The sequence below is a fragment of the Oncorhynchus nerka genome, linkage group LG28, assembly GCF_034236695.1.
Source record: "Oncorhynchus nerka isolate Pitt River linkage group LG28, Oner_Uvic_2.0, whole genome shotgun sequence".
Classification (NCBI taxonomy): Eukaryota; Metazoa; Chordata; class Actinopteri; order Salmoniformes; family Salmonidae; genus Oncorhynchus; species Oncorhynchus nerka.
The window spans coordinates 67,096,052-67,109,008 of record NC_088423.1 but is presented as its reverse complement, the minus strand read 5'-3'; the positions used below and the strand labels follow the sequence as shown (position 1 = coordinate 67,109,008).

Below are 12,957 nucleotides of genomic sequence, written 5' to 3'. Positions count from 1 at the left end.
CACCAGACATGTCACCCATTGAGCAGGTTTGGGATGCTCTGGATCAACATGTATGACAGCGTGTTCAAGTTCCCGCCAATATCCAGCAACTATGCACAGCTATTGAAGTGGAGTGGGACTACATTCCACAGACCACCATCAACAGCCTGATCAACTCTATGCAAAGGAGATGTGTCGTGCTGCATGAGGCAAATGGTGGTCACACCAAATACTGACTGGGTTTCTGATCCACACCCCTACTTTTTGTTGTTGTTGGTATCTGTGATGCATATCTGTATTTCCAGTCATGTGAGATCCATAGATTAGGGTATAATTAACATTTTTTGAATTGTTGTATGTTGCATTTATATCTTTGTTCAGTGTACTGTGTGTGTACATATGTAACATTTAAGAGTACAGATCATTGTATGGGACAATAAACCTATACAAACGTTTTTGAGAAAGATCATTTGATAAATATTTTTTTTTTAGTAAATGTATTTATTGGTTTCTTTTCGTTTTGATAAGAAATGAAATTGCAATGAATTTGTTGATGTAAAAATCGAAATTTACCCAATTTTATGTTGTGTCATTATTATTTTTGGGGTGGGTGGGGTCGCGAGAAATTATTGGGGAAAAAATGGGGTCTCAGCTGAGTTTGAATGCCACTATAATCTGATAGATTTTAAAATGGCATTTGTAAAGGTAACTGTATATGTACCAGCAGAATCATTGAAGTACACAGGTGACTGAGTCCAATAGGATTAGGCTACTTCAGACACCCTCTGTGGGACGGAAACAAATGTTAGGTTAACATTAAGGTCAATCGTAGATAAAGTCCACAACAAGCGTTTTACTGTTATTTTCATTATATTTTACATAGTCCATAGAGGGGGATTATTCACAGCGTGTTCCAGCATGAGGTAGGGCAGCATTTGGACAAGTCACTTTATCCTGACATTATAATCAATAGCAGTTCTCATTGAAACCACACGATAATTACATGGTGACATTTATGAAAATAAAATGATACCTTATAGATTCATTTTTATTTTTTATAAAATGCCCATTCAACAACTGATGGGGCGAGCCCACAAACATGTGATGCACAGACAGGTGACAATTAATTGACATTCCCCCTCGTCATATTGGACAGACAGGTAAGCAACCAGTATTGACAAGGCGTGGGTAGATTCCGTCCGCGAGAAGATATTTTTATTTAATCCAAACAACCTTCTGTATATAGGCTACATTTATTAACCATATCAAAATCGGATTAGTGATTAAAGAAAACATCGATTGCATTGGAGTCTCCTACACTGGACTGGCTACAAGAGAGCGACGTCGCGGGCATTGAAGTGGCGTCCGCGGGCATGGGTTTGGTGTCTGCTGTTGACCACTGAATATGGCGGAGCAAAGGCAAGACATGTACATAGAAGGCGAGCTCGCGGGAGATCATTACATGGAGGACCCGGTATGTAAGAACATAAGATAATTGCATTCGGCCTTGCGTGATACAATTTGCAGGCTAGCCTACTGTTTTTTTTCTTCTTGAATGCGCAAATGATTGTAGGCTACGTAATGTAGGGTTTAGGGATATTCCAGGTAGCCTATTGTATTATTACTGCAGCACATATGCTATGTCCCACCTATGTTACCTGATTGATATGGCAGTTTTGTATGTTTTAAACTGCATTATCTTGCCACAATCTATCCATCCACTGGGGCGCGCCTGCGTAATGTGGCAGCAGCATGTGTAGTTCTGAACAATATAATTGCATCCTCAAACTAACGTTACTTAAGACAGCTGCTCATATAGGCCACTGAGATGCTAGGCATATGTGGGCCCTCAAGGCACTTGCTCATCTGATGCGTTTCAGACATGTTTTCATGTGTAAATGTAAATGTCTGAAAGTTTATTTTTATTTTTTATTGTCTCCTACTGCATAGTCGCATAGTTGTTATGATACTGCATGTTTCAGATGTTTTGGCATTTCCCTTTCCATATAGGAGTTTGAAGCCATCAAGGCACGGGTGCAAGAGATGGAGGCGGAGCGGCTGAGAGCAGTGCATTATGAGGCAACAGAAAGCCAGATCCAGGCAGGTGAGCTTCTGTTCAGCCTAGCCAGCTGGCCCACACCTGAGCCCATCTACTGGGCTGGCCTGCCACGGTGTGGCTCACATCATTGCCCAATGAGATGAGCAGTGAGCCGCAGCGTTCCAGAAGGGTATCCTCATTGCCCAAGGCCCGGCAGCCTCTATTTCAGGTTATCCCTTCCTCTGATGGAATGGGGCTTAGTGTCTTCTTGCAAACACCTCTTGATAAATATATCTAACTAGTCCACAGTTCCTCTAGGTGTTGTAATTAGTTGCTTTGTGTTTGCTGTCTTTTGATTTCTGTCATGTGCAATATGCTCCAGTGTTCTCTTCTGTTCAAAACAGCAGGAATGTTCTATACAATGACCCATGAGGAAAGGATAGATGCTGACAACAGATCTGTCTATGTGGGGAATGTAAGGTTTACTTTAAAAAAAAAATGAATGTCTACATTTACTTTTAGCATTCATGTCAAGTTATACACAATTCATATTTGATACGATATCCACAAGGTAACTGAGGGTCCTCATGCATAGACTAATGATATTTTATGGACATTAAACAGGTGGAGTATGGTGCCACTGCAGATGAGTTGGAGATCCATTTCAATGGCTGTGGTCCTGTCAACAGAGTAACCATCCTTTGTGACAAATTCTCTGGCCATCCCAAGGGGTGAGTTTAACTATCCATCCCATCACGTGGGACATCTAGTTTTAATGCAAAGTCCAAATACAAATAGTTTATGCACCATTTTATTTGTTTCTTGGACATTTTGTATGTTCTGATTATAATTTGAGTATGTTATTGTGTATAAGTTGACAACTTTCTTTCTCCCAGTTTTGCATATATTGAGTTCCATGACAGGGACTCAGTGCAGACTGCCATGAGCCTGGATGAGACTGTATTCAGAGACCGAGTCATAAAGGTTAGTAGGAATGGAAACCTGAATTCTAAACTCAAAACACACTTGATTTGATGAAGTTGCACATTCATTAATAAATTGAGCTGAATGAAGTGTTCCTGTTAACTGTAAATGATTCCAGGTCTTTTAGGTTGTTTCTGTGGCCTTTGCATTGCAGGTATTGCCTAAAAGGACCAACATGCCAGGAATCAGCACCACGGACAGGGGGATTCACAGAGGTGCTCGATCCAGGGGACGAGGTTTCCACCCACCCAGATACAATGGGTATCAACAAGGCAGGTTCCGATACAACATTGGCCCCGCCAGGTCAGTCTCACCACACCCCTACGGGCCCCCAGCTGGGAAGAGACACTGGGGTGTTCCTGAGCACCGTGAGCAGGGCCCTAAACGGCACCCATGCCTTCTCCTCATAACCCCACCCACTGACCACTCGAGGCCAGGGCACACTGGACACATGCACCCGCAGCAACACTACTGAATCACGTCTGGATTCAAGTGATTGTTTAATAAACATGGAATGTGAATTTCAGGAAATTGTGACTTGCTCGTTTCTACTCATTTGCAAAATATTTTCCATGCATGTTAATGGGCAGAAATTGAGACAAGCACAGATTTCAACCTCATTGAATTAAGTCATATGGCATCTTTTGTTAACAGCCTCCATAAAAAGTTATTGCAACTTAATCCTAACAAGTCAGACTTTGCAACAGCCATTTTGTCCTATTGTAGGGGGAATGGGAGGCCAGCCTTGGTTTGCTGCTTATTACTGTAAAAGATTGTGCCTATGGTGGTTTATTTTAGTTGAGCACAGTTTCTTTTAATTATTTACCCAAAGAACTGTTTGACTGCACAGCCATTTGCCATGTCAGATACTTTTTTTTTGTAAGGATGTTTTGATCAGATCACTTATTTTGTTGGTGTGGCTATTGAGCTTGTAAGTATAGTTGTTAAAACAACACAAATGATACAATTTGCATTGTGATTGGCTTTCTTTTGGCTTAACTATATTGACATGCAATTGGCAGTTTGCTTCAAGTACATAGCTCAATGTTTATCACTGTATATGTCAAACAATTTTTGCTTTAGAAATTAATAAATGAATTACACTTGATAGTGCTTCTTTGAAATGGTGTAAATGAGAGGTTCAGATGGACATAGTTTATTATGAGGCAACACAAAAAGGTTTCAGGAAATTATGTACAGATGTTCAGGAGGACAATATCAGCTAGCTTGCACCATCATTGCAGACACCATGCTGTCAAAGGCCCTGGAGAAGAAAAAAAATGTCAATCAGACAATAGCAATTTTGATAGATACACCATTGCATAACTGACACTGTGGTAGGGATAACTTACTTGGACTGAATGGTGTCCCCAGGATTGTAGAATGGGTTGCACATCACATCAGTAAATGAGTTGTGTAGCTTTCTGAACATCTGAAGGAAACAACTGTGTCAAGTAGTTTCAAAATGACCATAAACTGAAGCAATCAGATTCCCCTGAAAGCCATTAAGATAACATAAGAGAACCATACAGGGTCAGGGGTTGACTTACACTTCTAATCTCATTGTCCCGCAGAGATGTGTTTGACGAGTCCGCAACAATGACAAACTTCACCTTGGAGTTTGTCACATAGCCATATCTGGTATGTCGGTAAAGGAGAATATTTTCAATTAGGAGAAAAAACATGCAGACAGGAGTGTAATATACAATTATCATATGAGAAGGATACACTTTGTAGTCCTCAGTTGGGTACAGCAACCCAAGGTAAAGCTCTCTCTGGTCTGCCATAGCTTTGCCGACTGCTGAAATCTTCTCCTCCACCACATCCAGAGAGGTATGCACCGTGTAGTGGAACTTCAGTTCATTCTGTACGGGTACACTTCGGATGTACAGAGGATAATTCTAACAGAATAGGAAATTAATTAGTGCAACCTTCCATAAAGCCTAAATTCACCACAAAAGATCATGTATATAACTGGCCAAATACTTGCAGATAGAATGTCTATGGTACTGGACCACAGGTTGAGGGTGCGCAAGCTTTTTGTTCCAGCCCAATACAAATACACCTGAGGGCTTAATGATGAGCTAGTTTGTTGACATTGGGTGTGTTTGGCTAGAAAAAAGCTTAAACCTTCTGTGGTTTGGACCAAGATTGAAGAACAGCAGTGATCTGCTAGCTATCTGCATATTAATTGAATAATAGCTAGCTACGTCCAGACCTTTCACGTGAAGTCTGACTTGAGTTATTATTGCATGCTTGTCTCTCAAATGAATTCTACGATAAACCATACTCATATCTAGTTAGCCCAGTTGGCTAGCTACTAACGTTACCTAGCCTTATAGCATCACAGTCAACACTCAGGTTCGTAGAGGGGTTGGGTTAAATGCGGAAGACTCAATTCAGTTGAATGCATTCAGGTGTACAACTGACTATGTATCCCCTTATAGGCTAGTACATACAATAACGAAATTCAAATGTCGATGTAAATAGCGTTCTTGTTTCATTTTACCTCTTTAGCGATGACAGCAATACAGACCGCCATCTTGGAATTATGTCTGCTGTGCCTGCCAAGACGTATCACGTGACTGTGTGATAGATAAAGGCAAGTAGATAACTTAACTTTGATTTTGTGTAACAGTTTATGTAAAATAACGGGACTTATTATAAATATTTTAATCGATACAAAAATGTGTTTTCAAGCTTGACTACATCGGGCAGTAAAGTCAGCTTCGCCATTTGAATATGCGCAAGTGTTGCGCTAAAATCGCACGTGAAAGCAAACAATGAGAAATCGTCATGTGCTTCCTGAATGTGTTATCATGTGATCACTGCAATAGATGTCTGTCCAATTCAAACTGATATTGTTTTGTAGTTTAATATGTGGTATTTGGGCAGATAATCCTTCAAACAAGTCGACTCCGAGCATTGTCATCATTCTTATGGATGACGTACGATGTTGATGTAGGTTTAGTTTGAGGAGTGATACTTTTTCAAAATTATTTCTAAAACCTGTGGCATGATTACTCAAATGGAAAGGCTGTGTCTGCTCTGATTATATGCCACGTATACTTGACACATATTGACATACAATACTACACAGCATGCAAACATGTGCTTGGTATTTGGTCTCTGTCAGGAAATGGCAACCATTTCTCTGATCCACTGTCATTTGACAGCTTGTTCCTCTAATGTTTAGATGGGCTGGGGGTGTTTGGCCAGCCCTCTGAGACCCCAAACTTTGACTCCATGGTTGCCCAGGGGATGCTGTTCCCCAACTTCTACACAGCTAACCCCCTCTGCTCTCCATGTCAGTGTCAGCTACATACATGGGGAGGCAGGGTAGCCTAGTGGTTAGAGCGTTGGACTAGTAACCGGAAGGTTGCAAGTTCAAACCCCCGAGCTGACAAGGTACACATCTGTCGTTCTGCCCCTGAACAGGCAGTTAACCCACTGTTCCTAGGCCGTCATTGAAAATAAGAATTTGTTCTTAACTGACTTGCCTAGTTAAATAAAGGTTAAAAATCCCAATCCCCTTGAATTCATAGTCTGGAAAGCTGGTGCATAAGAACCTGACTGTCAGTGCCACACTCAATGATGACAATTCAATAATATTGTCATTGGAGAGGAATAGTTGCAGTGATGATAACGTCACTGTGATGAAGTGGGATTTGGGTGAGAGGTTGGTGGTAGGTGCAGCCAGGAATCCTTCAAAAGCCTTTTGAAACAATGTGATGCATACATCAGAAGCCTAAGCTGTGTGTGCCTGGGTGATAGAGGGGAGAAGACTCATTATGCTAATAGGGATAATACACTATTGAAATATGCTAATGATACCTAATTTGGGAATTTGAATGAACGTGTTATGCTAAATAGATCGACCCTTTTCTTTTTTTCTAATGAATATTTAAGCAAATAAGACCTAATCAATTGCTTATCTCATATGTGTGTGTGTGATGTGAGTGCCTGAAGGAAGCCAAGTGCATCATACCTGGCTATTTGTATTAACGCCACGGAGAGGGTATTAAAGGATTCAGCCACTGAATGTTAATTATAAATGTAATCATATACTGAAATGGTACGTGGCTTAATCACAATATCCAGGGTGAGCTCCCATTATATATACACTGCTCAAAAAAATAAAGGGAACACTTAAACAACACAATGTAACTCCAAGTCAATCACACTTCTGTGAAATCAAACTGTCCACTTAGGAAGCAACACTGATTGACAATAACTTTCACATGCTGTTGTGCAAATGGAATAGACAACAGGTGGAAATTATAGGCAATTAGCAAGACACCCCCAATAAAGGAGTGGTTCTGCAGGTGGGGACCAAGAAGGTTTGCTGTGTCTGTCAATGTAGTGTCCAGAGCATGGAGGCGCTACCAGGAGACAGGCCAGTACATCAGGAGACGTGGAGGAGGCCAACAACCCAGCAGCAGGACCGCTACCTCCGCCTTTGTGCAAGGAGGACCAGGAGGAGCACTCCCAGAGCCCTGCAAAAAGACCTCCAGCAGGCCACAAATGTGCATGTGTCTGCTCAAACGGTCAGAAACAGACTCCATGAGGGTCCGATGTCCACAGGTGGGGGTTGTGCTTACAGCCCAACGCCGTGCAGGACGTTTGGCATTTACCAGAGAACACCAAGATCTGCAAATTTGCCACTGGGGCCCTGTGCTCTTCACAGATGAAAGCAGGTTCACACTGAGCACATGTGACAAACATGACAGAGTCTGGAGACACCGTGGAGAACGTTCTGCTGCCTGCAACATCCTCCAGCATGACCGGTTTGGCGGTGGGTCAGTCATGGTGTGGGGTGACATTTCTTTGGGGGGCCGCACAGCCCTCCATGTGCTCGCCAGAGGTAGCCTGACTGCCATTAGGTACTGAGATGAGATCCTCAGACCCCTTGTGAGACCATATGCTGGTGCGGTTGGCCCTGGGTTCCTCCTAATGAAAGACAATGCTAGACCTCATGTGGATGGAGTGTGTCAGCAGTTCCTGCAAGAGGAAGGCATTGATGCTATTGACTGGCCCGCCTGTTCCCCAGACCTGAATCCAATTGAGCACATCTGGAACATCATGTCTCGCTCCATCCACCGCCACGTTGCACCACAGACTGTCCAGGAGTTGGCGGATGCTTTAGTCCAGGTCTGGGAGGAGATCCCTCAGTAGACCATCCGCCACCTCATCAGGAGCATGCCCAGGCGTTGTAGGGAGGTCATACAGGCACGTGGAGGCCACACACTACTGAGCCTCATTTTGACTTGTTTGAAGGACATTACATCAAAGTTGGATCAGCCTCTAGTGTGGTTTTCCACTTTAATTTTGAGTGTGACTCCAAATCCAGACCTCCATGGGTTGATAAATTTGATTTCCATTGATAATTTTTGTGTGATTTTGTTGTCAGCACATTCAACTATGTAAAGAAAAAAGTATTTAATAAGAATATTTCATTCATTCAGATCTAGGATGTTATTTTCTAGTGTTCCCTTTATTTTTTTGAGCAGTGTATATATTTGTATTTGAAAATCTAGCCTGACGCAAAACCCAAATGCAAAGCTCAACTCGGTTCATACATACTGTACCAGTTAAAAGTTTGGACACACCTACTCATTTAAGGGTTTTTCTTAATTTATACTATTTTCTACATTGTAGAGTAATTAAAGACATTAAAACTATGAAATAACACATATAGAATCATGTAGTAACCAAAAAATTATTAAATGAATCAAAATAGCCACCCTTTGCCTTGATGACAGCGTTGCACACATTTTTTTTTATTAGTCTTTTTTTATATATATATATATATATATTTTTATTTCTTTATTATTATTTCTTTATTTTCTACCCCCTTTTTTTCCCCTGATTCCGTGATATCCAATTGGTAGTTACAGTCTTGTCCCATCGCTGCAACTCCCGTATGGACTCGGGAGAGGCTAAGGTCGAGAGCCGTGTGTCCTCTGAAACACGACCCCGCCAAGCTGCACTGCTTCTTGAGAAAATGCTCGCTTAACCCGGATCTGACTAGTTATATACTGTGGAACTTTATGTAAAATCACATGCAACCTCTCCCACATTAACTACGCATTCAGCTGATCATTTAAATAGTTTATCAAAACATGATGTTGACGTCTCTTATTCTATTACTCCTTAGCCAGAGCTTCACTTCTGACAGGACGATTACCAGTTAGAAATGCATTCTATACCACCAATGCCTATGCCAGGAATGGTGAGCTCTCACTCTGTCTCTCTTTTGAGTTATATTTTCCTTGCTGCTTTGCCCCACAAATTAATGTAACCCCTGACCTTTACAGCCTACACACCCCAGGAGATAGTAGGAGGGATCTCAAAGGATAAAATTCTATTACCACAGGTACTGAAGAAGGAGGGTTACGTCAACAAGATCATCGGCAAGTGGTGGGCACCATTAATTTTTATCTCATTTGAAGTGGTAACAATAGTGACAATTCTAATTCTGTGTTTCTCCTTCCCCCATCTTTTTTTTCCTGGCCTAAGGCATCTTGGTCACAGAGCTCATCACCTACCTCTGGAGCATGGTTTTGATGAATGGTTTGGTGCTCCAAACTGCCACTTCGGTCCCTACAACAGCAGCGACAGGCCTAATGTCCCGGTCTACAACAACTCTCAGATGGTGGGAAGGTATACACACACACACACACCCCACACACACACACACACATCCCACACACACACACACACCCCACACACACTCCAACACTCATTCCCTCACTCACACAGAACTGAAAACATAAAAATCCTCTCTCCCGGACTCTTTCAGTGTTTGGCTCGGCTGGTTGCTCCTCTGAATGAGGATAATTTTTTTTACTCCTCTTCTCTGTACCAGCTGCGCTTGTGTATTCCATTTTCCGCCCATTTGTTTTCCCCAAAACAGCCATATGTGTATTCAGGGTCATTGGCGCTAGCAGGCGGGCGCTTTTTGCGCTTAGCCGTGGGTTTAATCAGCATAGCGTACCTGAGCCTGGACAGACGCACACACACGCACCCAGGAGACGGCAGGTTGCGTTGGCGGCGTGTGAGGACACCTGGAACAGCCCGAGCATGAGAGAGACGGCGGGCGCTGCTGCGTCTACCGTTCCACGCTTCAGTACTATCTCATAACAGTTCCCCTGCTCTTCAGAGACTTCTCAAATCTGCTTCTCTAAACTTCCCTCTAATCACAGCCTGGGAGGACGGGCTTCTCAAAGTCTGCTGCTGGGTTTTTGGAATAAAACAAATAGTTTATTAAATAGCCACGTCGTGAGTGTTGTGTATGAGTCCTATTTATAACTAATAACTATTGTACTTATGTAGATGACATGGAAACTAATGAACCACGTTTGTTTTCCAGATACTATGGGGAGTTTGGGATCGATAAGAAAATTGGAGAATCTAACCTTCCTCAAATCTACTTGGAATTAAGTGATTGAGTGGCAGACGTCCGTCTCAGTTCTTCCTTACAAATACTGATTGTAATAGGAATTTCCAGGTGAACAAAAAGGAGAGCAGTCATTGATGAAGTCAATCAAAACCAATCCAGTTTAATTACAAGTTACAACAGGGAGACACCACCACAGAAGCAGAGAAAATGTCTAACTGGCCTTTTCAAAGCAAGCCCTTATATTCTAATCTCACAGCACCAATGTTCTGTAAACACCTGCTGAGAGGCAGGTAAGGAAGTCACAACATCAACTGCTACAGAATCGCACACTGTCACGGAAAATAATAACAATCAATGTCCTCGGTCTTTGTACCTCCAGTCTAGCGTCAATCACTATCAACAGCAGTGGCTGTTCTAGCTTGTATGGCCCCCTGGGCGAACCCCCACTTCAGAGCATCGTAGCACCATTAGGTGTAAAAACTTTACTTATCCAGTTGCGGCCCACTTCTTGGAGGCAGGCCACTCGATTTCGTCTCTGCGTTATATTGGCATCGAACATGTCACCCTCCCTAGGAGAGGGGGTGACCTTGATAATTTATTGTTAAAACGAGAGGCTGCCTGGATCTTTCCTTTAAAGACCCTTGCGCCCTTCGGTCTCAACGTAGACTTTGATCTGAAGCCATTCTTGTGATTATTGTGACTTTGCCATTGTAATTGTGTGTAAACTTGTATAGTCAAATTAATCTATGATCGTATGCTATCCATTTGTTTGTATGCTGTTCTTTGTATGACATTTTAATATTTGATTATTAACCAATGATATTAGGCCACTCCTGGCCATGATTACACACACCTGTGTCTTTTGACACTATATAAACGAGTCATCCCGCAGTGTTTGTGATAATACCCTGATGAAGACAGCTTGGCTGTCGAAACGTTGGTATTACATTTTTGCATCTGAGCTCCAAGAGTGTGCGGCTTTCTTTTATTTTCAAGTTTCTACTGCGCTAGCCAGCACCTCGTCTTAATAGGTGTGCCTTTCTTTTTCTTCTAGAACAACCACAAATAGAAACAAACTTGTAGATTTGGCACTCGAGCGTCAATGCATTACCCATCTCCCAACACTGTCAACCAAGAGTCAAGACCAAACCAATTCACCTTGGTGGTGTGCAGACAGGTTTAATATTATTTCTAACGATTTCACACAAACCAGAAAAAAATGCAACAATATGTCTGAAACTATATATTCACAGTATTAAGAATGAATTGTGGTTTATTTGGTAGCATTTCGTGGTGTGACTGATTTGACTAATTAGTACTGTTCAACGTTAGATGTGCGCTATTTGATAGATTCCCCCACTCCCCCTACCTCGGGCTTCCAGTGGGGAGACCTGAGGTCAACCTACCCCCGCCCCCTCCCCATCTCGTACTTCTGAGTGGGAGACCTTCCCAGGCAGTAGCCTGCCTAGCTCACAAACTAGAATCAGGGCGCCCACTCCGACAAGGTTAATTGACCCACAGTCCCACACGGTGACATGATATCAATGACGTGACATGCAAATGAGCGATGGAAAACTGATTGAGCAAATGTCACCATTCCCCCCCCCAAAATTTTGCAGGCGCCCTGTTCAGGATGCTGCCCATGTTGCCTATACCTAAATCAGCCACTGATCAACAGATATGAGAACAATCCATAATACCCAGTATCAAGTCTAGTTACCATCAACCCATACACAAATGAGTGTCCCAAATAGAACACTGGAAATCATGTGTATTATATAAAGGGAAAAGTTATACTATGCTAAGCATTGTGTTAATTACTTTTAACTGAATATTAACTTTATTCATCTTAAATGTTCCTATTGCACTACTGTTCTCTGTCAGATTTGTAGTGAAGTTTTTGGATGGTGTCTGGTCTGATAGCAGACTATGATCAAATTTCTTTCCTTTCAGGAGGGCCTTGATGTCATATTTCACCAAAACATGGCCCAGTGGCCATTTCTTCTTTACCGGGCAGCAGACCCTACGCACGCTTCAAAACGGTTCCTGGGGAAGAGCCAGAGGGGGCGGTAGGATCACAACACTTGAATCTACAATTATAATATGTCAATAATAATGTCATATATAGAAACTGACACTGCAAAGTCTTACACAGAGACATGTGATGTGTTGCTGACAAATCACGGAGCGTTTCTCCCCGAACAGAGGGTTTGGACACCATCTTGGTTATTAACCTGTATCATTGTTGGCTTTGCTGATCTGGCTATTAAAGGCCATAATCAGTACATGTCTCTTGATGATTTTCTACCCCGGTACAGTATTTCTGTTTTCGAACAATGTTTACAAAACTGGCTTGTTGTTTTAAAACTCTGCTTGGATCTCTGTGTCTTAGGCCATTGATGTAGGGTCTTTGTGAATGTGTGAAGTGGATTTTCTGTGCCTGCAGCAGTGCTACAGCGTGGGGAAAGTCATTAGCATGAGGCACTGCGTATTCTACTAGGTGATCTATTGCCCATCTCACACCTGGAAACGTGAGCGGAATTCGATGCCACTT

The 12,957-nt window shown here is 42.3% G+C and overlaps 2 protein-coding genes and 1 long non-coding RNA gene across 5 annotated transcripts; 2 read left to right on the top strand and 1 right to left on the bottom strand.

The window, feature by feature from the left end:
* Nucleotides 1–1,065: 1,065 nt before the first annotated feature.
* On the top strand, nt 1,066–4,109 carry LOC115113576 (embryonic polyadenylate-binding protein 2-B-like). 3 transcript variants are annotated; one of them, XM_029641363.2, is made up of 7 exons: nt 1,066–1,139; nt 1,260–1,453; nt 1,990–2,083; nt 2,422–2,492; nt 2,642–2,748; nt 2,914–3,001; nt 3,156–4,109. In XM_029641363.2, exons 2-7 carry the CDS (start codon nt 1,385–1,387, stop codon nt 3,474–3,476), a joined length of 750 nt encoding a protein of 249 aa, XP_029497223.1. In that variant the 5' UTR covers nt 1,066–1,139; nt 1,260–1,384; the 3' UTR covers nt 3,477–4,109. The 3 variants fall into 3 exon arrangements, with proteins under 3 accessions (XP_029497223.1, XP_029497224.1, XP_029497222.1); XM_029641364.1 differs by lacking the exon at nt 1,066–1,139 and having other exon boundaries at nt 1,146–1,453; nt 2,425–2,492; XM_029641362.1 differs by lacking the exon at nt 1,066–1,139 and having other exon boundaries at nt 1,146–1,453.
* A 32-nt stretch (nt 4,110–4,141) lies between these two features.
* Nucleotides 4,142–5,611, bottom strand: LOC115113577 (trafficking protein particle complex subunit 2-like protein). The gene is made up of 5 exons (XM_029641365.2): nt 5,511–5,611; nt 4,730–4,902; nt 4,552–4,639; nt 4,354–4,433; nt 4,142–4,265 (listed from the first exon to the last, which is right to left on the bottom strand). The coding sequence occupies exons 1-5, from the start codon at nt 5,541–5,543 to the stop codon at nt 4,220–4,222; spliced, it is 420 nt and encodes a 139-aa protein (XP_029497225.1). The 5' UTR covers nt 5,544–5,611; the 3' UTR covers nt 4,142–4,219.
* A 3,712-nt stretch (nt 5,612–9,323) lies between these two features.
* Nucleotides 9,324–12,595, top strand: LOC135565596 (uncharacterized). Its single transcript, XR_010461727.1, has 4 exons — nt 9,324–9,421; nt 9,521–9,664; nt 10,374–10,511; nt 12,357–12,595. It is a non-coding gene; the product is annotated as an uncharacterized LOC135565596 (long non-coding RNA).
* Nucleotides 12,596–12,957: the final 362 nt, after the last annotated feature.